The sequence below is a fragment of the Lynx canadensis genome, chromosome A1, assembly GCF_007474595.2.
Source record: "Lynx canadensis isolate LIC74 chromosome A1, mLynCan4.pri.v2, whole genome shotgun sequence".
Taxonomy (NCBI): Eukaryota; Metazoa; Chordata; class Mammalia; order Carnivora; family Felidae; genus Lynx; species Lynx canadensis.
Window position 1 is genome coordinate 158,125,598 of NC_044303.2, and position 25,324 is coordinate 158,150,921.

Sequence of the window (25,324 nt, forward strand, 5' to 3'; positions counted from 1 at the left end):
AATAAAAATTCAACAGAAAAGGTGGAACAAAATTATAAAAAAGTTTGCTTGCCAGGGTGAGAACTGAAAGCTTCAGTGCTTTTGTTTTCATAGTGGCAAATTTCAATTTATACCCATAGAAGACCATTTTATAAAGCACCTTAAACACTTTCATAGTTGGATCATACTTTATAAAACACATTTGGATCATACTAATGTATTTGACCCAATTTTCTCACAATAACTGTTTCATTTCTCTTGCTGCATCATGTAGCATTTTGTAAGTGACTTTAACTCAATTCTCCAAACAAGCAAGGTAGAAATAAATACACAGGGTATTTATGATCTGAGGGAGAAACCATATTACCTATGATGCTATCACTGGTTTTGAAAAGGGGATTGTTGCTCAGAATTCCTAATGGGACATTTAGCTGAATTTGAGGTCAAAGTGTTCTTACTATAATAAAATTCTCTAAAGACAAGCATAATATGTGATAGCACCACCATTAGAAATCAGTGCGCCTTATGGTATGTAAAGGACACTGGACCAGGAGAACCCAGTTCTCATTCAGCCTTGTCATCAACTAACCACCTGTCTAACTGTAAAATTGTCATCTGTGGAATGAAGGGGCTGAACTATACAATCACTCAGGGCCCTCATACTTGATGCTTCTGTCATCTTTTACAATGCTGTCCTATAGCACTTTCTGCAATGTTGACAATGTTCTGTATCTGTGCTGTCTACTATGATAGCCACGAGCCATGTGGCTATTGAGTTATAATATGTGGTAAATGTGAGCAAAGAACTAAAATGTCGATTTTATTTCATTTTTATAAATTGAAATGTAAATAGCTACATACAGCCAGTAGCTATCACAGTGGACAGTAAAGAAAGATCTAGATAATTTGTAACATATACAATTTATACCAAAGAATATATGTTTGAGGTGGGCAACTTTTATATAGCAAAATTAACATATACTCAGGGAAAATAGCATATTAAGATAGAACAGAAAGTTATTTAGTACCCCAAATAGGAAGAGAAATTTAGAACTCTTTCAGTGAAGTGTCTTATTTTGTATCTCTGACTCCTATGCTCCCCTGGAACACAGCTTTCTTTTCCTCTCTCCCACGCACAACAAGCGCTTACATAGTTTCAAGTACTGCACAGAGGAGAGATAGGCATGGATGATGTCCTGGGGCACTTTGGGCCAATTTCAATGTTCTCGGGATGTTGCGGGTTCTAAGGCCTTGTCTTTATCCATGGGCAGAACAAACTCCCCCTCCTCAAGGGGCACATTCTTTATCAGAAACAACCATAGCAAAGAAGAGTCAAACAAGTAGCTTATTGTTTACAGAAGACCTGAGTGGATAAGGGTTCCATGGTACCCTGGGATATATATGGGTATATATTCTTGTCTTCCTCCCTGCCCCCCCCTCCTTTTTAATTAGAAGTGACTGCTATCCTGGGGTTAATTTCTAGTTTCCATTATGTTGCAGCATAAAAAAGTTTGAAAATCTATCTTAAAACAAGGCTTGTGCAGGCAAGAAAGAAAGGGATATGTATTTATTTTTTTCCCCTCCTTTACCCTTGAATATTACTATAAGCCACTCTTATTTAAATACAGTGAATACAAACTTTAAAAAAATGCTTAAACTTGTTTTGAATTAAAAAATGTTTTATAGATAAAAAATCTATACCTTAAAAAATCCCTGAGAGCAAGAATCTTAAAATTTTTATGACTGTATCCACAGTGACAAATGTAATTTGTAGCACATAGGTGCTCAATATTTCTTAATAAATGAGTTCTATAATTCAATTCAATAAACATTTATGGAATGGCTATTATAGATTTTATTGTTTAATTTAAAAAAAAAAAAACAAAAAAACAAAACCTCTTAAAGAAAAAGTATTCTCCCTTCAGCATACCTTGACATGTACTTACCTGGAAAATGTTTGCTGGATGCAGTCAAAACTGCCCTGAGGGTTGTCCTTACCCACATTTGACAAATAGAAGTTAAAGGTATGCACTTCATTGGGGGGGTCATTTTTAGGGATTTTGACAAGCTAAAGTGAGGGAAAAAGAGAAACACCTCAAATTACAAATTTGACATACCATGATCTGACGACTGACTTAACTGTTTTCAAGTGACATCCATTTTATAGGCAAGCCCTCTTGAGCATTTAAATTCATAGCATTTAAATCACCAAATCATTGAAGGAATCTAGCAAGTATGCCTATAACTCACCACACTCTTATTTCCATTTTTCTACCCTTAAGTATCAGTAATCACTTCTGCTCAATAGTTTAAGAGGAACCATCTTCATTTCAAACTAGCAAATGATTACAGTTCACAAGAAACAGTTATTAGTGAATTTGCTAAAAAGCTCTTCCTCTTTTGTGCTACAGGTTCTGTCTGGCTGGCATGCCTCCCTGCTGAATATCTTCTAGATATTTAAATAGTCTCTGAGACAGAATCTGTATTTCACTCTTTACCCTCTTATTATATGCACTTTTAACTTTAATTCTTGCTTCTTTGAGTAATATTTTTGAAGAATAACTAGCAGTGTAAGGTGAATGCCATAATTACATTCACACCAAAATGCAGATGGACGTTTCTCCTTGCCCTAAGATTCTCTTACTCATCCTCATGTTTACTGAACAGGGTCGGCAGCCTGGAGAGATGCTTCTGTAGGGCACTCCAAAGCTGAGCCCCACACAACACTGTGGAAAAGGCAAATGTTTTTATGCTCTTACTCAAGGTCTAATTTCTCTATTAGACGAGAAGCCCAGTTAAGTGAAGGGATGGGGTTGCTCTAGATCAGTGCACCCCTGTATTAGGCACATCATCCTGGTACATGGTAGGACCTCAATAATCATCTGTGAACAAATGAACTGAAAACTTCTGTCTTTCAAATGCTCCACCCTTTCCAGCTCCTAAGACCTTTCTTACCTTGGTTTTGCAGGGGCTACCATGGTGTTAAGTGATAATTATAAAAAGGATTCGTTGGTAAGAATTACTAAAATATGACTTCTTGTTCTCCAGCCCCCAAATACACAGGGTTGTAGCAATTTAGTAGAAAAGTTGGGGGTGGGGGGAGGAGGAAATACTTTTCAATTCTCATTCTTTTCCCCCAAGTTTCCATTATAGTAGATTAAGACTCAGAACTAACTGGCTGCCAGGGAGATAGATAGAGGAGAGAATATTCATGAATGTGTTAGAAAGATAAACATGTATAACTTCTGCTTGGCTCTGGAGGACACTGACACTGCAGGCAACTCTGACTTCCTCGCTCTAAAAGACTGATAACTTTTGACCGACAGAAAAGAACCTGGAGGTAACAATTCCAACCCCCACGCTACCAAAAAAAAAAAAAAAAAAGAAAAAAAAGTAAAGAAAGGTAAAAAGGGAGATAATTTGTAGTGTCTAGTGCATAGTAGATATGCAATAAATGTTTGTTGAAGGAATGAATGAACGGCAATAAATAAGTCAAAGAAGGGGTGCCTGGGTGGCTCAGTCGGTTGAACATCTGACTTTGGTTCAGGTCATGATCTCATGGTTCTCGGGTTCGAGCCCCAGGTGCTGACAGCTCGGAGCCTAGAGCCTGTTTCGGATTCTGTGTCTCCCTCACTCTGCCCTCCCCAGCTCACACTTGGTCTCTCTCTCTCTCTCTTTCAAAAATAAATAAACATTAAAAAAAAAAAAAAGTCAAAGAAAAACATCTTGACAGATGGGGATTCAGAATACTATGTAAAGTCTGAGAGGCCAAATTTTACCAAAGATGTTGAGTACTACATAATAGTACTCCATAGAGCCTCCATCACCCATGAATTTCAACTATCTTTGACTCCTTATTATAAATTAGTTCCAGTTGCTAGGGTAATAAGCTTCTACATTTATTATCTACTCTATAAATTATACCTTTTTGGGTCCCTAAAGTTACTTTTATTTCTCAAAATTTCCCCTAGTTCTAAAATGTTGGAACCTGGTGAGCAAGTCTTAAATCTAATGTTTTACTTCTTAATCCTATAGAGGTGTGGGAGAGCAGGAGCCAATGGAAAGCTGTGTGAGACACAAGGGAACAAAAAGTCTGTCCTCAGGCTAGTGTAACAGCATTCACTGATGTCTGTCTGCTTTTATTTTTTGAGGAACTGCAGGGCTGTTCTCTGCTGGGATAGAGAAGGAATGTGCGCTGTAGCTAAAGCCTCCTTAAAGGCCTAGGAGAGGAGGACAGGTAAAGAAGGTGTGAACACTTGAATGGAATGCCTTCTCCAGCTGTTAATTACTTAACTTCCATTCCCCTTCCCTGTTAACCCTCACAGAGATGTGCAGAACCTGGCTGGGGACACTGTCACAGTGGCCGCAGGCTCATCTCAAGGCCAGGCTGTGGTTTCGCTTTAGGTCTAAGGTCTTCGTTCCTGTGCAGCTCAGGTCTAGAAATGCAGGCGTACTTCACCCAGCAAAGTATGGAAGTTTGTCCCTTTGGGGAGATTCTAAATTGCACAGTTTTTTCTATTTTTCAAGAGTGACTAGACTTTATACTCAAATTCTACAAATGTTCAGTATTCTTCCACTAAAAACGTTTTACCTTAATTAAGGGAGTCCTTAAGCGCAGACACCGATGAAACACAGCATTTTAGGAAAGCCCTTAATAAACCTTTTTATTACTTAAACGTAGGGTTTTCCTTTCTCATCCTCTAAACCACGATTCTTCTTAAGTAACACTTAACACTTTTTAAGGTAAAAAATGATCTATATATTAAAATTTTTTTTTTTAACACACACAGTGTCTTGTGTAAATCTGGAAGGTTCAATAACAAAAAAAAATATCTCATATGGATCAATTACTGTGTACACCCCTCAAAATATTAGGGTCTGGCTTGATGGTGGGCACAGAAGGCTTTCATATTCTCTTTCTTTAAAAGTTTCTTGAATAGAAAAAAAACCCTATAGTCATTTAAAAAATATAAACAGAATAGGAAAGAATCAGATTAAAAAGAAAAGCATACACAACCCGTGCTATACATCCATTGAAGATTTTGGAAGCGTGTATTACGCATATATCAGAACAGTTGCTCCCAACAAGGTAAAATTTTGCCCTCTGGAAACATCTGGTCTGGGTTGGTGCTACTGGTACCTCCTGGAGGGGAGCAACATTGTCTGACACCCTACAGTGGACAGGATAGCCCCTACAACAAAGAATTACCCAGTCTAAAATGTCAGTATGGCTAAAGGTGAGAAATTATGGATTAGAATTCTCAGTGACTTTTGATTAATGAAGTAGAAGGAAAAATAGTATCTTAAAAAAATAAAAGTTCCTAATCAAATGGCGGGGGCCATTTTAACTTATTTGAAACACCATTTTTTAAAAATTCTGATCAGAAGACAACGAAAGGCAAATAAGTGCACCTGAGCCATATTTAAAGTATATTTAGTTAAAGAATGAAGATTTAAGTACCTACTGCAAATTAATTTCTGCAACTTCTTCTAAACATCATGAAGTCAAGCATGTCAAATAAACAAGTCTTTTTAAAAAATATTTATTTAGAAAGAGAGCATGCGTGCGTGTGCACACATACACACACACATGCGCGAGTGGGGAAGGGGCAGAGAAAGAAAGAATCTCAAGCAGGGTCCATGCTCACAGCGCGGAGCATGATGCGGGGCTCGAACCCATGACCCTGGGACCATGACCTAAACTAAAATCAAGAGTCAGACGCCCAAATGACTGAGCTACCCAGGCACCCCAGATTAGCAAAAGTCCTAATGGGAGTTATTAAAACAAACAAAAAAAGTACTTTTGGAATGCCTACTTTATTATTTTATTCAATGTTTATTTTTGAAAGAGTGCAAGCAGGGGAGAGGTGGAGAGAAAAAGAGGGACAGAAAATCTGAAGTAGGCTCTACACTGACAGCAGACAGCTTGATGTGTGGCTTGAACTCAGGAATCATGAGATCACGACCTGAGCCAAAGTTGGACACTCAACTGACTGAGTGACCCAGGCACCCCTGGAATGCCTACTTTAGGTATCAGTAAAAAAAAAAAAAAAAAAAAAAAAAAGAAGTTCTTACAAAGAGATAATAATTTACTAAGAACCCTCAAAATGTGAAAGGATAGCTTTGGAATAAAGAAAATGAATCTCTGTAGTGATGGTCTCTGACAATTCTGTTCCCCTAGTAAGTTCCCAAACCTTCGCTGGCAATCAATAACGCTTAGAAAAGACTGGTATAGTTTTCAACTTTGTTTCAGAAAAACAAAACAAAGACTTATCTGGAGAGTGTTTGTAGTCTCTACCATTCCTCCTTATTCATACATATATCACACATGTAGATAACATTCTCAGGCTGCTAATTACCAGAGACAAGCAAGCTTTGTCATCAGTTCTTTGTAAGAAAGGGAGCATGATGGAGAATGACAGAGATTCTCAACAATCTCTCCTAACCACTATTCCACTCTGTGGGTGTGTTTCTAAGTGAGCACTGTGCAGATGGGGGCAGGGGCAGGTCTCTGGGCAAATCACATTCACTTTGGGACTGGGCTACCATCATAGGAAAAGAAATACTGATATCTGACTTAGAAACAATCTTGGAAGAACATCCCATTGTGTGATAGGAACTTCTCAGTTTTAATTATAGTATTTTAAGCTTTTCCTACAGGTCAGTGAGAATGCCATCATATTTAGGGACACATTGGGTCTATTTGAAATTTTTAGCTAAATGCCTTAAGAATGAAATACTACTTAATAAGTATCAAAGACTATGATTACAAACAGTTACTTATTCAAGATGAAGAATATAAAAATATACCATCATTTTCTGGGCAATTGGAAGAGTAGATTCTAATTTTCATTCCAAAAATGAGGGGCTGAAAATCAAAGGCTTGGGACCACAGTCCATAGCCCTCCTTCCAAACTCCAGTCTGTCTCTGATAAAAAGCTACACAGAAAGTTTCAGGAAACTTTCAGACATTTATAATTTACATAAACACTGTATACCAAGATGTATAAGTCAAAACTTCTAATTATTCTGAGATACAAGCTCAGGCATATAGCAATGGAATACTGTCTAGAAGGTCATTTCAACATCAAGTCACAGACCTCCTATTTACATAAAGGCTACAACAACAGTAGCACAATCTGCACACTGCTGCAAATTACTCATACAGACATGCTAACATCTGCTTAAAAGCCATTCATACCTTTACTGCAGAGGTTTCTTACCCTTAAGTCAAACACTATCTACTTGATACTGGACTGAGGTACATGCCAGATTAAAAATGGGACCATCAAGGGTTTTTGTTGTTGTTGTTGTTTTTTGTTTGTTTGTTTTTTTTTTTTTTTTTTGGTATTCATTTAAAATGAATGCTTTGTTCTTTTGTGGGTATTAACAAATGATTAAACTTACAGACTTTTTGAATTTTCATATCCAACCTTTTCTGCTAAAGTGATTAGAAAAGCTCGGTAAGATGCTCATGAGCCAGCAGTAACACACTTGGATATGACAGCTCTTGGTCCTTAAAGGAAACCTATAGTTCTGGCAGGGCTTTGAAATAAGTTAGTTGAATTTCTTCATTTTAGAGATTAGGAAAACAGAGACGCTCAGTGATTACTCAAGATTATGACTATTTAAAATTGTAACCCTTGTACTCCTGACCTCCTGATCCTGCTCCATGTTTGCCTAAAACACTTGGTGACTGTACTACTTACAGATTATGTTTATTGTCTTTCTCCCCGACCAGAAAATAATCCTTGGAAGGACAGAGCCTTCTGTTTTTTTTCCCTGAATATATCACCAACATCTCAAACAGTGACTACCACAAAGTAGTCGCTCCATACATGTTTGTTGAATGAATGAAAATGCTGATTAATGTGTGAGCCAGGACTAGAACTGAAGTATCTGCTTTCTTTTCACCAGTATTTCCAAAGTAGGCTAAAAAATTTCCTTACAAGAAAAAGGAGTTGTATCCTGAAATAAATTTGGGAAATGCCAGGTTAAATAAAATGACTTTCTTTGTTGTAGGTCCTTTCATACTGAATAATACTTTTCCATTTGTAGAATCAACCTCCTCCATTTCTATACTATCTCAGGGGAATGAATAGCTTATATTACTGTTACATTACTAGTACATCTATTACTTTACTATATATAAACTAATATGTTTTAGCTTGGATTAAAAAAATGCTACAAATATTTAAACATTAGAATTCTCTATTCTCAAACCCTCTCAACGATTCTGTGATTTCCTAAAAATCTAGAAAATTCAGTTTAGTTAGAGAAATGTATTTGCATGTACTGTTCCAGGGTTTGGGGGCAGAATGAATAATCTAGAATCAGAACAGAAAATAGAAACCTCAACCTGAAAGCCACAAGTCCTATTTTTCAAGCTAGAGCAGCAGTTATGACTTGAGGCCTAACATTATGGGTTTAGGAAGGAAAAAAAGCCTGTCAGATCAGCCCAGATGTGCAAACCAATGCCGGGGTGGATGTGGGGGAGCAGAGATGGAAGGGTATCTCTCACCATCAATTGAAAAAGTTAAGTATTAGGGAAATCAGTAAGAACTAAATATTCCTACTGACACGGAAGAGCAGGAGTTGAAGAGGATCCCACACGTACTAGATACATCTGAAATTTCCACATGATAGATACTGTACTGAGGATAGTAGTGAAATATGCTAACTTTAGCACAAAGAGAAATATTGGTAGTTATCCAAAAAAAATTACGCCAGGTAGCAATTAATATGAATAATTTATGACAAAATAAATCCATTTATTTCCTGCATTCTTCCTCTTTATCAAGAAGTTATTATGGAAAAAGGTAAAGTGGAATAGTTTTCCCTATTATTCTTCATATAGCTCCTTTAGATTCAGTATTAGAATTTCGTAGAAAGTTCTCCATCAAAGGGTAGGCCAATACGGAACTTCCTTGTTTCTGTTACTTCTGTGGGATATAGTCTTATTTCTGAGAATTGCATTCTCATCTCTAATGTATTCTTTTAAATTTATAGCCATCATGGGAAAACATCACTGATAGCAACATTTCAAAATTAATTTTAACTGGTTACAAGATGATGGTGGTTTGGATCAGGAGATGGGGAGGCATGGAGGTATTCAGGATACGTTTTGCAGGTAGGTGAAACAGGATTCCTACAGCTATTGAGTGCGAGGAATGAAAACAAGAGAGAAATCAAGGATGACACCAAGGTGTTTTCCCCTGAAAGAATAGCGTTGATTGAGTATGAGTGTGCATGTTGTCTGTGTATGTGTGTATATGTATATATAAATGTATACACACACACACACACACACACACATACATACATACAGTATCTTGGATATGATGATGAGTACCCTTAATATAACTGAATTCATACTAGCTAAGTACATTAAAATACAATTAACCAATACTGGTTTCACCAGTTAAAAAGAGGCTTCAAAGTGAGTTTTGCTATGACTCATTTTGTAGCTTCATGGTTAGAAGAGACCAGGTGGCTGGGTATAGTAGGTTGGTACCTGGTTATTTCCAGGAAAAAAAGGGGGGGATGACAGTTATTGGCAGGGGAAAGACACAAACAGCAGGTACCAGAGTTACTGTATCAAGGAAAAGGTATACAGACTATGGAGCATAACAGAATAGAAATTTGGATTAAAAAATGACTACAAAATTGAGCAAATGCCAAAGCTTTTAGAAGGAAAGTGAGAGAACCACTGGGAGAATCTGAGAAGTTTTTTCAAACTTCATGGCTGGGCTAATCCACAAGTCTGTCTTTAGCAACAAAAATTAAAATGTCCCACTGAGTTCCATAACTCTTATCATGAAACTGTTGTTCATTTTCTTTATATTAACTAGTCCTTTCTAAAATTTATATTCTACAGAATCAAAGTGTATATAGAATTCTCACTTTATCCCTAAATCTGTCCACTCTCCCATGCTGTTTATTTCCCAGTTAAAAAACCACCATTTATATAGTTACTGAGGTTATTGGCATCCTAGGGAGTCAACTGACTCTTCTGTCACACCACCCCACACCCCTCAATATCCAGATAATCACACATCATACTGCTTTCACTTCCTAAATGATCTCTCAAATATATGTCCTCATCTCCTTCCTCTGCTTTGGCTCAATATCACCTTTTACTTGAACTTGTCTTTCAGCATCTATTTTTGTCTGTTTTTGTCTTGTCTTTAACCATTTGGCTGCCAAAACTACCTTCATAAAATGCCAATCTGACCATGTCATTTCCAAACATTTATTTCTTCATGAGTCTCTGTTACTATTTATCTACCACCCAGTCTGAGCTCCTTAATAGGATATATGAGGTTCCTCCCAATAGACCTAGCGTTCACTCTCCACCTTGTGTATGATATACCCACTTCTTGCCTAGGCTTGTGCTAAGATTCAGCTCAGGAGCTTTTCTCTCAGGGAACCTTTCCTTTCCCAGTGAGGTGAGTTTAAAACTCTTTTTCTGGGTCCCCATAACCCCTTGGGTGCACCTTTAGTGCTGCCTTTACTACACTGCATGCATAAGTATTTGTTTATATGTCTTCTTCCCCACCAGTTAGTTGGGGGCAAAGACCATGGTCTTACTTTCATATGTATCTGGAACACAACAGATACCTAATAAATATTTTTGGATTTTTTTTTTTTTTTAAGAAACTTGGGAGTAGATTACATTCATTCAGATGAAGCCTTATGCCAGGGATACTAAAAAACTAGAGACGTATCTGAAATAGATCACTTAAGAGTCTGTGGAAAACCAGAGGTCCCCAGAGCAGGCAAAAACAAATAACAAAATGAAAGGCGGAGGGGGAAAAAAAAAAAAGTCCCACACAGCTGTGTGCTGTGTGGTACAAACGTCAGGATGAGAAAATTTCTGACCTGTCTTGGTCTATGTTTAGCCCTGAAACCTAGACCAAGTGGTTGCCTGGGTTTGTGGAACTTAAATTTACAATATACATTTCTTTTTTAAAAGTATTTTCATCTTTATTAAAATACTCACAGAATACTCTGCCCTCACTGAATTCCATTTGAAAATATGAGTGTTTTTAAGACCATTTTGCATTTCAAAGGACTTAGGGAGACTACACTAAATAATTCTAAGTTTAGTAATTCTCTTGGTCAAGTAGAAAGCAGAATTTTAATTAAAAAAATGATTTGTTTCTTGGAAACAAAGCCCAAACTTGAATTCTACAGGGGAAAAAAAAAAAATCCTAAATAAAAATGTCAATTTCCAAATTCACTGCCAATCTTCTCTCCTTCTTGCTCTCCTGGAGTCTTGAGGAAAGCACTCTTTGCATATGCCAGGAGGAACTGCTGCTGAGTGGAAGTTAAGAATAGAATTCATGCATGGCCATCAGCAACAGTTGTGTAAATTTGGGGGAGAGACTGGTACCTGACAGATGTGAATCCTCAAGATTAACATAAATTGCTAAAAGTGGCCTAGGCCCTAGATTTTGCAGAACACATGGTATTATCCCAAACCAGTCAAAGTTACAATGAAAACTCATTAAATTCAATAACATAAACAGTATCAAAGTCTGAGGAATATTTTCATATAGATTTGGAAGTATATTCAATTCTTAAATCTGTTTTTCAACACCAACAGTAATCACACTTTTTTTTTTTTTTTTAAAGCTACCAAATGCTTTTTCAAAATAAATCTTACAGAGAAATCTACCATGTATTACAAAGAGAGTCAGCACTGCTCTGGTAGAGGAAAGGGATGACGAGGGACTGGGACTGCTGAGGCAGCCACTGTGGTGACATCACAGAACCCCCAGGCTCTGGGGGACCGAAGACACAACATCAAGCCTCTAAGCTAAGGAAAAAGAAACAGCAAAAAAGATGCACAATAGTTGGGGGCTATAATTTTATTAATTACATTTTAGTCACATCTTAAATGACACTTAGAAAAGAGTATACACAAAATATGAACTTTTATGTGCCATATTTTGATGAGAATTAGTGCCAAATATTTGAAGGATACCAAAGATAAAAATTAGTGTTCTGCTGCCTTGTTCTCTTCTTTCCTTTTTAAAATGATTTCTTTGGGGCCTGGGTGGCTCAGCTGGTTAAGCATCTGACTTCAGCTCAGGTCATGATCTCCCAGTTCATGAGTTCAAGCCCCACGCTGGGCTCTGCACTCGCAGTGCAGAGCCTGCTTGGGATTTTCTCTCTCCCTCTCTCTCTGCCCCTGTCCTGCTCTCTTCTCTCTCTCTCAAATAAACTAAACTAAACTAAAATAAAATGCTTTATTATTGGATCCCTTTGTATTTCCAGTTCTAAGCTGGGTCTTCCTCAATGGCTTAAGAAGAGAAGAGTGAGTTTGCACTGCTCTTTTTTCCTCTGTATGTATGTATCTTTTACATACAGAGGAAAAGAGAGCAGTGCAAACTGGCCATATCTAGCATGCTATATATTCTGGAGCAGACTGCTCAGTTTCCAACGTGGGCCCGGATTCTACCATCTGTGTTACTTTGAGTAAATAACTTAGCCTTATTCATCCCTTGTTTCCTCATCAGTAAAATGTGGATAATGATATTATTCACCTAATAGGACTGTTGTGAAATCTAAAGAAATAGCCCTCCTCAAGGTGCTTGGCACAATGTCCAGTATGTGCCTCAAAATGTTTGCTCTGGTGATATAAAGACACTATTGGGGAGCTCCCGCTCTGATTTTCGCTTGTTTGATTCAAACACATATGTAATGATGTGTTTGACTTTTAAAGTAATGTTCAAATGGCAAAGGACCAATGATAAGTGTCCTATGGATAATCAAATACTCTGAATCCTCAGTATTTACAAAAGTAAGGGATTAGAAACCTTCAAGGTCAAACTTTAGTGTTAGCTTAAATAGAAGTCAAGGAAACTATCTGGGAAAACAACAAAAAGACTAGCAAAATTTCTAAATATTTCAAACTCAAAGTACAGAGATATTAGGTACAAGAATGAATAGGCCACAAAAAGGTGTCCATGAAAGGCTGAACAATTACAGATACCTGGTGCTAATCTAGAAGGGGAGCAAACACTTTTCCCAAGTGCCCTACCTATAAAAAAAATATGCTGCCTTCAGAGCCCTAGATAGCCGCTACAGCACAACAAAGAAACAAAGAAAACAGAATTAAGAGTTCTCATGAGGACCAAAACTTTGTGACTTTAAAGCATTCAATCTTCATAAATGCAAACAATATTTTAAAGTTTGTAGGGATTTTTAGTGTCAAAGCTACTGGTAGTCCTAAAGATGAATAAAGCCTATATAGTATTTTAATTTTTATGGATGTCTTTTCAAACAAGTACCATGAAAATACATTGCTGAGATAGGGTCTATTTCATAAAATTTATTTCTGTTCAGTTTTCATATGTCAATTTCACATGCTAATTTTCTTCAGGACTATAAAGGAAATAAAATGATTTGGTTTAATGGGTATAAAACTATTGATATATACAGTGCATCAAGAGCTAAGCTGAATTAGAAACTGCAGTTCTAATCTCTAAGACACTTAGCAGGTCTGATGTAAATAAGAGAACATTTCAAATCTCTTAGATCAACTCTAGTGTGGTTGTAAGAAATACATCACTAAAAAGATTCATTTTTAAGGACGGTGTGCTTGAGCTACTGGCAAAGCCCTCAAATCTTTGCCTTCAAATAAAGGAATATATGTTGTCAAAGAAAGGGCAAAGATTTACATATAGACAGCTAATTACTGTACTTAGATAATTCGTAGCACAAAAGTGTTTAATTATCTTCTAGATGGTTATGTGATTTTAAGAGGCAGAATGACACAACACAGGCTCCTCTAGAACACTGAAACTGTTATCAAGTAGCAAAATATTTTATCCCCTTGCTAATAATTCACTGCACTGACCCATTAAAACACACACAAAAAAAGCATGGGTTTCATGAAAAAAGTAGGTTTCTTGAGAAGTCTGTAATGTTCTTTGCAGGAAGACAGGCATCTAATGATGAGGATGAAAACTCAAAAGCACTAAATTATGAGGACTATCAACAGTGGGAAAAAGAAACAGTAAAATAGCAAAATATATACAAAGTTAGAGAATTGAGTAATTATTTTTAAAAGTTAGGGAAATAGAGTATTTATATTTCAAAGAAAGTCCTTGAATTACCAAAATAAAATTACCAAAATAAAAAATTTTCCCCACTATATTGGGAAAGATAAATAATATAATGAGTACTCAAAACCACTCCTAGCAATATCAGTGGAGACAGTAAAACATATGACAGTATTTCAACTATTTCTTAAAATACTGCATTTTACCTGTGCCAGATATTATCAAGCAAATCACAATGTCAAACACTTTTTAAACATTATCAAATGATTATTTTTGAAATTAAGAACATGTATTCAGTATTGGTAAGGGAAAACACCTTGTGACAGGTATTTTCAAACAGCTCTGGAAATAAACAGCAGCAGCTTTTGGGGGATAGAGGGGAACATGTGGTAGCAATTTAGCAACAGTTATCAAAAATTTTAAAAACATTCATATGTTCTGACCCAGTAATTCCGCATCTAGGGATCTAACCTGAAGAAATCATTAGAAATGAAAATAAAGATTTACACAAATTGGTTATCAAACCATCACATCACGGTTGTATAGAAACTATGTAAGTAATGGGAGAATAGCTAAAGAAATGTTAGTTTATCTATAAAATGAAATGTTAGGTAGCTATTTTTTTTTTTAATTTTCAGTGTTTTTATTATTTTTATTTTTGAGAGAGACAGAGTGTGAGAGGAGTAGGGGCAGAGAGACAGGAAGACGCAGAATCCAAAGTAAGCTCCAGGCTCTGAGGTGTCAGCACAGAGTGTGATGCAGGTCTTGAACTCAGGAACTGTGAGATTAGGACCTGAGCCGAAGTCAGATGCTTAACCAACTGAGCCACCCAGGTGCCTCTAGGTAACTATTTAGAAGTAACTTTTCCTATTTTGTGACATAGGAAAATGCTCCTATGTTAAAAAGAAAAAGTAGGATATTAAAAAGCAGCAAATACACCGTGACTACAGTTTTTTAAAACGTAGGTGTAAATGTAAAAAAAAGACTAGAAGAAATCCAGCAACACCAGCTGTTTTTCATTGTCAGGACATTTACTCATCTTTGTCCTTGTATGTACTTTACATACAATCCTAACATGTGCATTCATTTGTTTTTCAATCAAAAAACAATAAAGACTGCTTTAAAAATAATTAGATTTTAAGTTATCACAATGACATTTGCCCTTCATGACACTATCACTTTAAATATATTTTTTTTAATTAGAGATTTTTTTTTATAGAATTAGAAATCATGAAATGTAAGACTATCCAAAATTAATCCTGAATGCATGATTATCTTATGCTTCAAGTTCTCTATGAAGGAACAAAACCTTCCTTAAAAAAAAAAGATAAAACAAAATACCAAGGCGCCCTAGAACAAACTTATGAGTAACTGTGGAAATGTGAAAAACGGAACATTGTTAAGTACCATCCCTCATTCCTAACCTGTGAAAACTGACTTGAATGAATTACCAACAAGAGAAAATTAACAAGCATTCAAAGAATTTCTTAGTATTAATTAGTACAGTATTACCATATTTGTGAATATGGCTATGCCTTATATTCTCAGTCCAAAATAATATATCCCCAATGTTAATTTACTGAATGATTAAACACTAAGCTGTGTAAATATTATAAAAGATTGCCCCTTTCCTCTATGGCTACTATAAGTACCAACCCTCTAATAATACTACGGGCCCAATTTAGTTATCCTACTGCAGTTTTCTACTGCATTCTGAGTTTATTACCTAAAAATCCCTAAGGATTTTATCTTTTTTAAATTCAGCTGACTGCTACTTTTCATTCCCATAATTTGTCCTTTCTAGACAAGACCTATTCCTAGGGCATGTCACAATACTACTGCTCCAAAATGTCAACTGTTAACGCCAAAAGAAAAGTGGCCTTTCCTCCCATACCCTTGTTAACACCAATAAGTCAGCTTGTACTTTCTTTCCAATGGGGAGAAAGATCACAGATGAAGAGAAAACTTTCTTTCTCTATTGATAGATGACAAAGCAACTCTATCAAGTAGTTGACGAGCAAGATATTTAGCTGGTGTCCAGCTATAGATAACTTTTCAAGACCTGCCTTCTTTATTTTCATTGTCAACATGTTTTTTAAACCTTTAATATTCAGCCTTTCTCCTAGATTCTTGACATATTTAAACTTGGCATCTCAAAACATTTATGTTTATAGAGTGATTAGGAAATACAAACATATATATATATGTATAGCTCATGTAAATTACTAGCAATGACATTTTGGTGTAGAGCATTTCATATTTACTTTGTAGCTTTACATTTGTGTTTATGTATTTAAAAAAATAGTATATATAGGATATCTTATTACTTACTGATTAACTAGGAAGATGAAATGACAACTTAAAAAATTTCTTACCTACATACATGGACAGTCTTGCCATTTACCACTTACATGTTCTTTTATACCCACTAGGAAAGTAATATAGCCCTTTAGAAGGGTCTAGAATAATATGGCCTATACTTAATTTTTGGTATTTCATTTTGGTAATTTTTTTTGTTGCTACCATAAATGAGATCATTTTTATGTTGAAATTCTAATGGCTAGCACTTAGAGAGGCCAGTGATTTTTTTAAAAATTGTATGTATCATTTATTGGGCATGTTTCATGTGCCAACACATTGCTAAGCTCTAACATTACTGGACAGTGGCCTATGTAATTTGTCTTTAGATGGGAGATAAGGCCAAAGAAATGATCCAACAAATAACAGGAATTTCAAAATCTGCACTCATATACATGCCTTCCTACTAGCCTCCATACACAAACCTTCTTTGCTCCTAATGCCAATCTCTCCTCTGAGCTACTATCTCTCCAACCTACAAAGGGGCACTGCTCTAGCAAGTCTTTCTTACATTATCAACTTTTGCTTTCTACTAGATCATTCCCATCCATTTACAAATGTCCTGTTCTTTCTTCCATTTTGAAAGAAACGTCTCTTCACTTGAGCCACCCAATGGTTTTAAAAGTTATTTCTCAAGTGACTACTTTACTGGAAGAAATCCTTAAGTTTTTAAAGTTTTTTACTTGGTGTACTTGGATTACCTGCAGTTACTGGCAAACTTATCGATTATCCATGGCTTTTATTTCATTTTCTTTTCCATTACTGAGCATTCTCAGAACAATGTTATATTACAGAGAGAGTAGTGGGCATGTGTACTTTATTGCTAACACTAATAAGGATATTTCTATTGTCTTATGACTAAGTGTGGTAATTGGCTATTAGTTTGATAAAGATATTTTTAATCGTGTTAAGGAAGAATTCATTCTATTCTCTACTTATTGCCTTAAATTTTAATTCAGATTTAATACTGAATTTTTATCAAATGCCTTTTGGTATCTGTTGAAATAGTTCTGGATTTTCTCATTTAACCTATAAAGATGACAAATCACATTTAAGGTTAAGGATAATGAGAACAAACTATGTATTATTTGTTTCTACAAAATAAATATAGCTTGAGAGTCCTGAAGTTTGATGATAGAATGAATACCTATGAAGTCACTGCCCAACTTAAATACATTAGCAATGATCTATCTAACCATGTGCTCCACACTTATGCCTGCCTTTCTCTATCAAAGGTAACAAATACTCTAACTTTTATGATGATCATTCCTTTTTTTGCTTTCAATAATTTTATCACACGTGTGTATACTTATACAACATATTAATTTTGCTTGTTACTAAGCTTTATAAACATGCTGTGATGCCATCTGCAGTCTTCTGCCCACATGAGTTTTTTCTGTTGTATACTCTTCCACTGAATCAATATGCAGTTTATCTCTATTAGTTTGCCATTATTCTTAATTAGTGTGAACAAAATTTGGCAAAAGGAGCTTCAAATTCCCTAAATGTTAATAATTAAAAGTACCAACACACATAAGTATTCATAAGTTAACCAGTATTTTTAACAGTTAAGAAAAAATAACTCTTTAAATATAGCTTTGTACCAGAATTCCATCTGTAAATACACCTTTCTTCCTTCTTACTACTGAGTTTCCAAGTATAATTAAATCCTATAAAATGTCCTTTGGAGTTGTTTCTTGAAAATCCTTTTGTTCCAAATTCTCAGATGCCACTGATTCTTAGAAAGCTCCATCCTGACAGAATGAGGTATGGATTATTACCTAAACATCTCACGTATAGCATGTCCCAAACAAAACATACCCCCTGTGCCTCCTGTCTCAATCTGGTTTTTTAATCTATTTTGGGTTTGTATAATACTCCCATCATCCAACCAAATATTCACCATAAATATGGAGTCTTGACTCCTGCTTTACATCCTTCCCAAATAAAAAGAATAAGTCAGGGAGGTACTGAATATGCATGTTACAATGTAAGTCTGACTACATGGTTCCCTGGCTAAAATTTTTAGAAAAGAGGATAATCTCCTGCAGTGCTTTTTTAAACCATAGACTGTGACTCACTGGTGGGTCATGACATTAATTTAGTGGATTGTGACTATGATTCTTTTAAAATGAAATAGAATAGAATATATCAAACTACACAGATAATAAATATTGTGCTGTGAAACTTCTGTTTCAAGTTAGGTGAATGAATACACCTGTAGTGTAAAGGTTCATAATGTGAAATGTTTTTTCTTACCATGAATTGTTTCTAAATGTGTTTGAAAGCAGTGACTGCAATAGGTTCCACCCAGAAAATAATGAAAACTGTGAACCTTCTCCTGAGAACAGAATGTACATACACACCTTTACATACACATATTCTTATCATGTTCTTCATTATAGTGAACGTAGCTATCATAAGAAAGCCTAGGGAAAAAATTTTTAAAGTCATGATTTCCAGACCTCATCACAGACTCTCAGGAAATTTTATAAATAAGAAGCATTGATCTCCAAGGTAAAATTAAAATTCTTTAAGAAGGTGGGAACATTTGATAAACCTGTTTACCACTTTGCTCATGCTGAACTATTGGACTGAATGGCATTTTCTTCCTCTCTGATCAGCCAATTCCTGGTAATCCTTCAAAGCCCAATTCAAACATTATTTCTTCTCTGAGACCTTCCTGACTTTTGCTCTTCCTCTTGCTGGTTGGGGAGGTGCTCAACAAATGTTTACATGAATGAGAGAATGAATAAAATGCTTGGTAAACATTTATTATAAGCAGGTGAGGATCACTGTAGTGATGAGAACAGGCTCTGGAATCAGATGCTAGAGTGGACTGTAGGCTCCTTTATTCACTAATTTGTGTGAACTTCAAAAAGTAACTTCAGAGCCCTGATATGTATACACAACAGGAAAATGAAAGTATCTGCTTCACAGCATTCCTGTGAGGATTAAACTAGAGTAATATATGTAAAGTGCTTAGTATAGAGTACTTAATACTAAATATTTATTGTAATAAATATTAATTTTAATTGTAATTATTGAAAAATAATTCAAATCTAAATTTGTTTTCAAAACAAGTTACTTTTATAAGTAAAGACTTTTAGCTTAAAAACAAATTTGAGATTTTAGCTTCAAATTTTTGATCCTTCCAGTTTAATTTTTTTTTATTTATTTTGAGAGAGGCAGAGAGAGTGAGTGCATGCACAAGTGGGGGAAGGGCAGAGAGAAAGAGAGAGAGAGAGAGAGAGAGAGAGAGAAAGAGAAAGAAAAAGAGAAAAAAAATATGTAGGGTTCGATCTCAAGAACCACGAGATCAAGACCTGAGCCAAAATCAAAAATCAGACACCTGACAGACTCAGCCACCCAAGTGCCCCCATTCCAGTTTAAATCACAATTCAAGAATGGTTGTAAAAATATACTCTTCCCTGTAAACTCTCCAGATTATCTAACACAGGGAGCTAACCATGGAAGCTAGTCAAGGGTGGGGTCAGAAGAGAAAACTTTTGAAAAGATTTTATTTAGATAAAATCTTATCACACAACACACAGACACTAAATACTTCCACTGCTCTGCTGTAATTCACTGAGTCTACAATGCCAGCAATTGTAAGACTATTTATGATTTTATGTGCTACCACATAATATAAAATGCTGACAAACTTTGACACAATACTAAGATGCCAATGAGATGCATTCCAATTCCAAAGACATTAAATGTTAAAGAAAATCTCAAAACACTGTTTGAAATAAGATCTAGGGCTTGGACATATTCTACTAAATTGTTTTTCTTACTTATTTAAATTTCGACTTTTAAATAAAGCTCTTATAAGCTCATCTTGTATGCCTAGAATAGTGTCTTGAACATAGTAAGAGGTCAAAAGATATTTAAGTAATGCTCATGATCCAAATTTAGGGGTGGTTTGGCTCTAAGAACCACAAGGTATTATAGAATGGCAAAATATTATTTTCCAGGCTTAAATGAGTGCTATTTAAAAAAAAAAAATTAACATTTATTCATTTTTGAGAGACAGAGCATAAGTGGGGGAGGGGCAGAGAGAGAGAGGGAAACACAGAATCTGAAGCAGGTTCCAGTCCCTGGGCTGTCAGGTCAGAGCCCGACCCAGGGCTTGAACCCACAAACTGTGAGATCATGGCCTGAGCTGAAGCCTGATGCAAAGCCACTCAGGCGCCCCAAGTGAGTGCTATTAAAGTGACAATTTCTGAAACATAGGTGACTCAACTTCACAAGTTTCAGTTTTTGGTGGGAAACAAAAAGGCAAAGCCATCAGTGGCAGATTTTATTGACAACCAGATGATGTCAGTTAGGAACAAGAGCTGGCATTTCAAAGTCCTATTTACCTTTGTCTACACAGTATCTGCTGTGGTGCCTGGTACACAGTGAGTATTCATAAATACTTATTGAATGCAGACAGTAAGCTTAACTCACTGCTAAGAATGCAATTTATGGTATTTGTGGCTGCTTCAGATTTCAATCATAGTTCCAATTGCTGCTTTCCAAAGTAACTGCAGTTTGGTGAAGGACAGAGCAGAATGCCTTCATTCCTGTTTGTCATCATATTTCGCGAGGCTTGTCCTGCTGCAGCCTACATTTGAGTCTGTGTGAGGGTGTGGTAAGCAAGCACTTCGAGATAGTTTCTGCACGTACCACAAAGTCAAAGTCATCTTCCCACCCTCTGCCATCTTGCACTCTTCCAGAGCAGGGGATGGGCCTGGAGCCTGGTGCCTGTAGTGTTACCCAGCCATCATGTGAGGCATGGATGGTGAATTTAGCTCACTGCTCTCCTTCTTTAGAAACCCTGAAGCTAGTTCTTATCTAGAAGAAAAGGAGGGCAGAGGTGTGGCAGTATAAAATATACAAATTGGTCAATTTACAATAGCTTCAAACTGTGTCTGATTCAATTATTGCGTGAAATAAAATAAGTTTCTACAATGTCAGCCCATATTCCTGGTGAAATGAGATTTTATATAGGTATAAGTTTTATGTCATATATTATATGATATGTAAAATTATAATATGTTATATATAATATAATCTTATATATGGAAGTTAAATATTTCTTTCAAATTAAATTATTGTATTAATGTCTTAGTAAATTAACACATGGTTGAAGAGTTATAATTCAATCAAATATTAAAATGCTATCTATTCATGTCAACCACTGTAACATTAAAAAGATTAAAGCACAACTGCCATTACAAAAAGATATAATTTTAACATCCTTCTAGTATTAATTACACTCAGAGCTGAGTGTATAAAGGTAGTTGTTAGTCAGCAACCTTTGAGCAGACTGACTAAACACAACCATTGGCCAAATCAGTGGGCTAGCCAAACCAAAAACAGCAGGGGAAAGCAGTCAGAGTACAGGCGTATCATCTAAGAAGGAATGGCAGTGTTGGGGATTTATTTTTATCTTTGCTGCTGTTTCAAACGGATAGTTATCTTTGGTTCCCAGGTATCAAGTACATTAGAGAAGGGTAGTCTGCAGAAAGCATTTGTAGGTGGGTTGAAATTGCCTACTAATTTCAAATACTGTATAATTTAGTTTTTCAGACCTGATCTCCCCAGCCCCGCAAAGAAAAATAAGCAATTGACAAAGTATTTCTGAATGCTTACAAGAAAATGCAACCCTCTGTTCTTTAGGGTTAATGACTCTACTGCAAGAGTTTTATAGCATTATTCAAGCCTTTAAAGTTAGCAGTTAAATGCTGATTTAATCTTCAGAAGGTCACAGTGCCTTTTGGAAGACATACATTTTAAACTTGTTTGGCTGGCTATTCCTTGTTCATTCCTGGAAACGCATGTGTGACTCACTATTTTACAGGAGACACTACATGGTACTTACAGAAAATATTTTCTATTTTCAGGTCTCCTCTTAAAAATAATTTCTAGGGGCGCCTGGGTGGCTCAGTCAGTTAAGCGTCCGACTTCAGCTCAGGTCATGATCTCACAGTCTGTGAGTTCGAGACCCGCATCAAGCTCTGTGCTGACAGCTCAGAGCCTGGAGCCTGCTTTGGATTCTGTGTCTCCCTCTCAATCTGCCCCTCCCCTGCTCATGCTCTGTCTCTCTCTGTCTCAAAAATAAATAAAAACATTAAAAAATAATTTCTAAATTATGTATGCTAAACTAGCTTCTATTTTCTAAAGCCTCTGGGACTGCTGATTCTGAAGTAACCAATTTTATTGGAAAATTTTGGAACATTCTCACAACAAATACTGAAGTCTGGAATCCTATTTACTGTGACAAAGTTAACATTATTTCTCACTGCCCTGGGGTAGTCATTCCCTGGACATGAGTCCCTGAGGCTGCAGCCAAGTGCACTCTGCAAGGCCACCAAAGGCCCATGGGATGTGGCCATTATTTGCCATTGAAAACCTTGCCATTTCAGTTTTTATCTGAATGATACCACAGATTTACCTTTTTATGTATATGTACATAGATTTTAGTAGGCCCTCAGGAATTTTACATACCTATCACCAGGATGTGATATTTTGCATTTAATGAAATCTTTGTTTAAAATGCTGATTCATACCAATCAGAAATATACACATAAGCCCTATTTCCGACAGTACCATTTATATAGAAGTTCTGAATGGAAGGTTCTGGATAAGTCCTACATTATTAATTCTTTCCTGAGTATTAGTGTATATGTGTTTGTCAGACTCTGAGTTCCCTGAGGGCAGAACCCATGTCTTACACATCCTTGTATCTTTGCACACTAAGCACTTAGCAAAGTACTTGGCACCAGTAAGGACTGAAAGAATGTGCAGTAAATAAGAAATAAATAGCACAACAAACCTTTTAGCACAACCATTGATTAGAAATGTGTTTAAAATTAGGTTAGCACATAACTGCATCAGTGACAACTGCCATCACTTAAAATCATGAATTCAGTTGCTCCCAGTGCCTTTCCTCTCAAAGCTGTACAGTATACTGGGGAGAACTTCCCCTGATGGTGTCAAGACATACACCGTAACTATGCTCTGTCTCTGTTGCATCTTTAGACAAGAAACTTTCAGCAAACATAAAAAATACAGAGTGTAGTTTTTAAAATTTCACTGGAACCAACACTTTTGGAAATTTTTCCCCTGCTACATTTGCAGAATCCAGCTAAAATACAAGATAACTGTATTTCTATATTTCTATAAAAATACAAATGATTTGTATTAAAGCTTACCTGACAATCAGGAGATGGCTTTTGGAAACCAGGTACATTACACCAACACAACTCTCTGAACATTATAACTTAAAACACCTTATTACTATAGCCCATGTGAATCTTTCCTGCTACCTTTTCTGTTCAATTAGAATAATCTATAGAAATTTATAATCCTAATAAACCTTTAGTTATGAGTTTCCTAGGTATCATCAGAACTGTGAGGATAATTGGTTGATCCATACCCTTCAGAATCCACAAGGCATTTTTGGCTGATTTATTCAGCTCCTGATATTTATGAGTTTAGAAATCATACTCAACTGCTCCCATAGATATTTCCTCATCTTTCTGAATCCAGAAAATGCCTTCAATGACCACTCAATTTACTGAGCACCCTCTTCCACTAAGAGAAAGGGATGAGATGGATTGTGAAAGACACAATTTACATTTTTTTATGATATAAAAGCTGCAGGCCAACTGCGGTGATAAAAACCTAGGTAGTCAATGGTTCTCAGCATTTTCACTCCTTAACAGCATACTGCTATAGTTTGTTTAATGTTCCAGGCTACATTTAGAGGAAAATTCAACCTTAGAGAACATGTTCAGGCACAAAAATAAATATGCTTAAAAGTTAACCTGCCAAGACCTAAATTCTGACCTTCTAAAGACATTACTGAGGCAAGAAAAATCCTATAATTAGTTACTAGGAACAGCAATAGCCACAACGTGCTTAGCATCAGGGAAACGAATTACTCTTAACACTAAATGTTCACTTTTGAAATGATGTTTTAACAGTACTTCAGTTATGTTTCAAATATGCATACATTTGACACTACCATGATAGTTCATGTCTATTTCCAATCACATACGATGTAAAAAGACTATAAATTTCTTAGATTCTCCAAATCCTTTCTAGGAAAACTTTCAAAGTTTCTGAAACACTGTATTAAAATATAACTAAAATTTCTCATTATGAAAAACTATCTTTTGTGGGAAATCTAAATTTAAACCCTTCTTAAAGCCTTCTTAAAAGTTCTAAATATTTTCCACATAGGAAAACTGTAAGCATACTTCTTCAGAGCTTTTAAAGCAATCAGCACAGGCAATGTTAAATTATCATGGCTCTCGAGAATAACAGAGGAGCACTGTACATAAGACCCTCACATTTGTGGCTCTGCGTACTCCCTGTAGGCTGTGCCAACCCACTCTCTCCCCTGTAATGACTCTTTGTTTTTACTAAGTCCCAAAAGGCTGGTGAGAGCTCTGCAAAGAGAAGGGGGGGAAGGGTGGATGGAATGCAGCTGCAGGCTCAGAAACAATGCTGAGTCCATATATTTTGTTCCCAGTTAGAATAATAAAAAGGGGGCCACGGGTGGAGGTGGAGGGGTAGAGGAGACAGAAAGCAAAGTAATCAAGGTAGGGCCAAGTATTCCATTGCTCTCAGTCTACACCCTCTTGCACCAACACCGGACCCAATCCAATAGCCATTGATCTGGATTAAAAAAGCTTATTTGTTAAAATTCAAACACCATTAAGATTTAAACCTATCAGTCATTTACATCTAAGTTATCTTTATCAGTGAACTACACCCAGGCAAGGAATGGAGTAAGGAGAGAGAATGGAGCTAGCAAAGATACACTGTGGAGGCCTAGACACATGAGACAGGAAAGCTTGGGGGAGGCAGGTAGGAGAATTCAGAAAAGGATGTCCAAGTTCTCAAATAAAAACAGCCAC

The 25,324-nt window shown here is 36.1% G+C and overlaps 1 protein-coding gene across 1 annotated transcript in view; it reads right to left on the bottom strand.

Annotated features, from left to right (window-relative positions):
- ELL2 (elongation factor for RNA polymerase II 2) overlaps window positions 1-25,324 on the bottom strand; it is a 71,916-nt gene that overhangs the window by 26,719 nt on the left and 19,873 nt on the right. Inside the window, exon 3 of the mRNA XM_030325218.2 lies at window positions 1,926-2,047. Within this exon, the coding sequence (XP_030181078.1) occupies window positions 1,926-2,047 (122 nt within the window). The remainder of the gene's footprint in view (window positions 1-1,925; window positions 2,048-25,324) is intronic.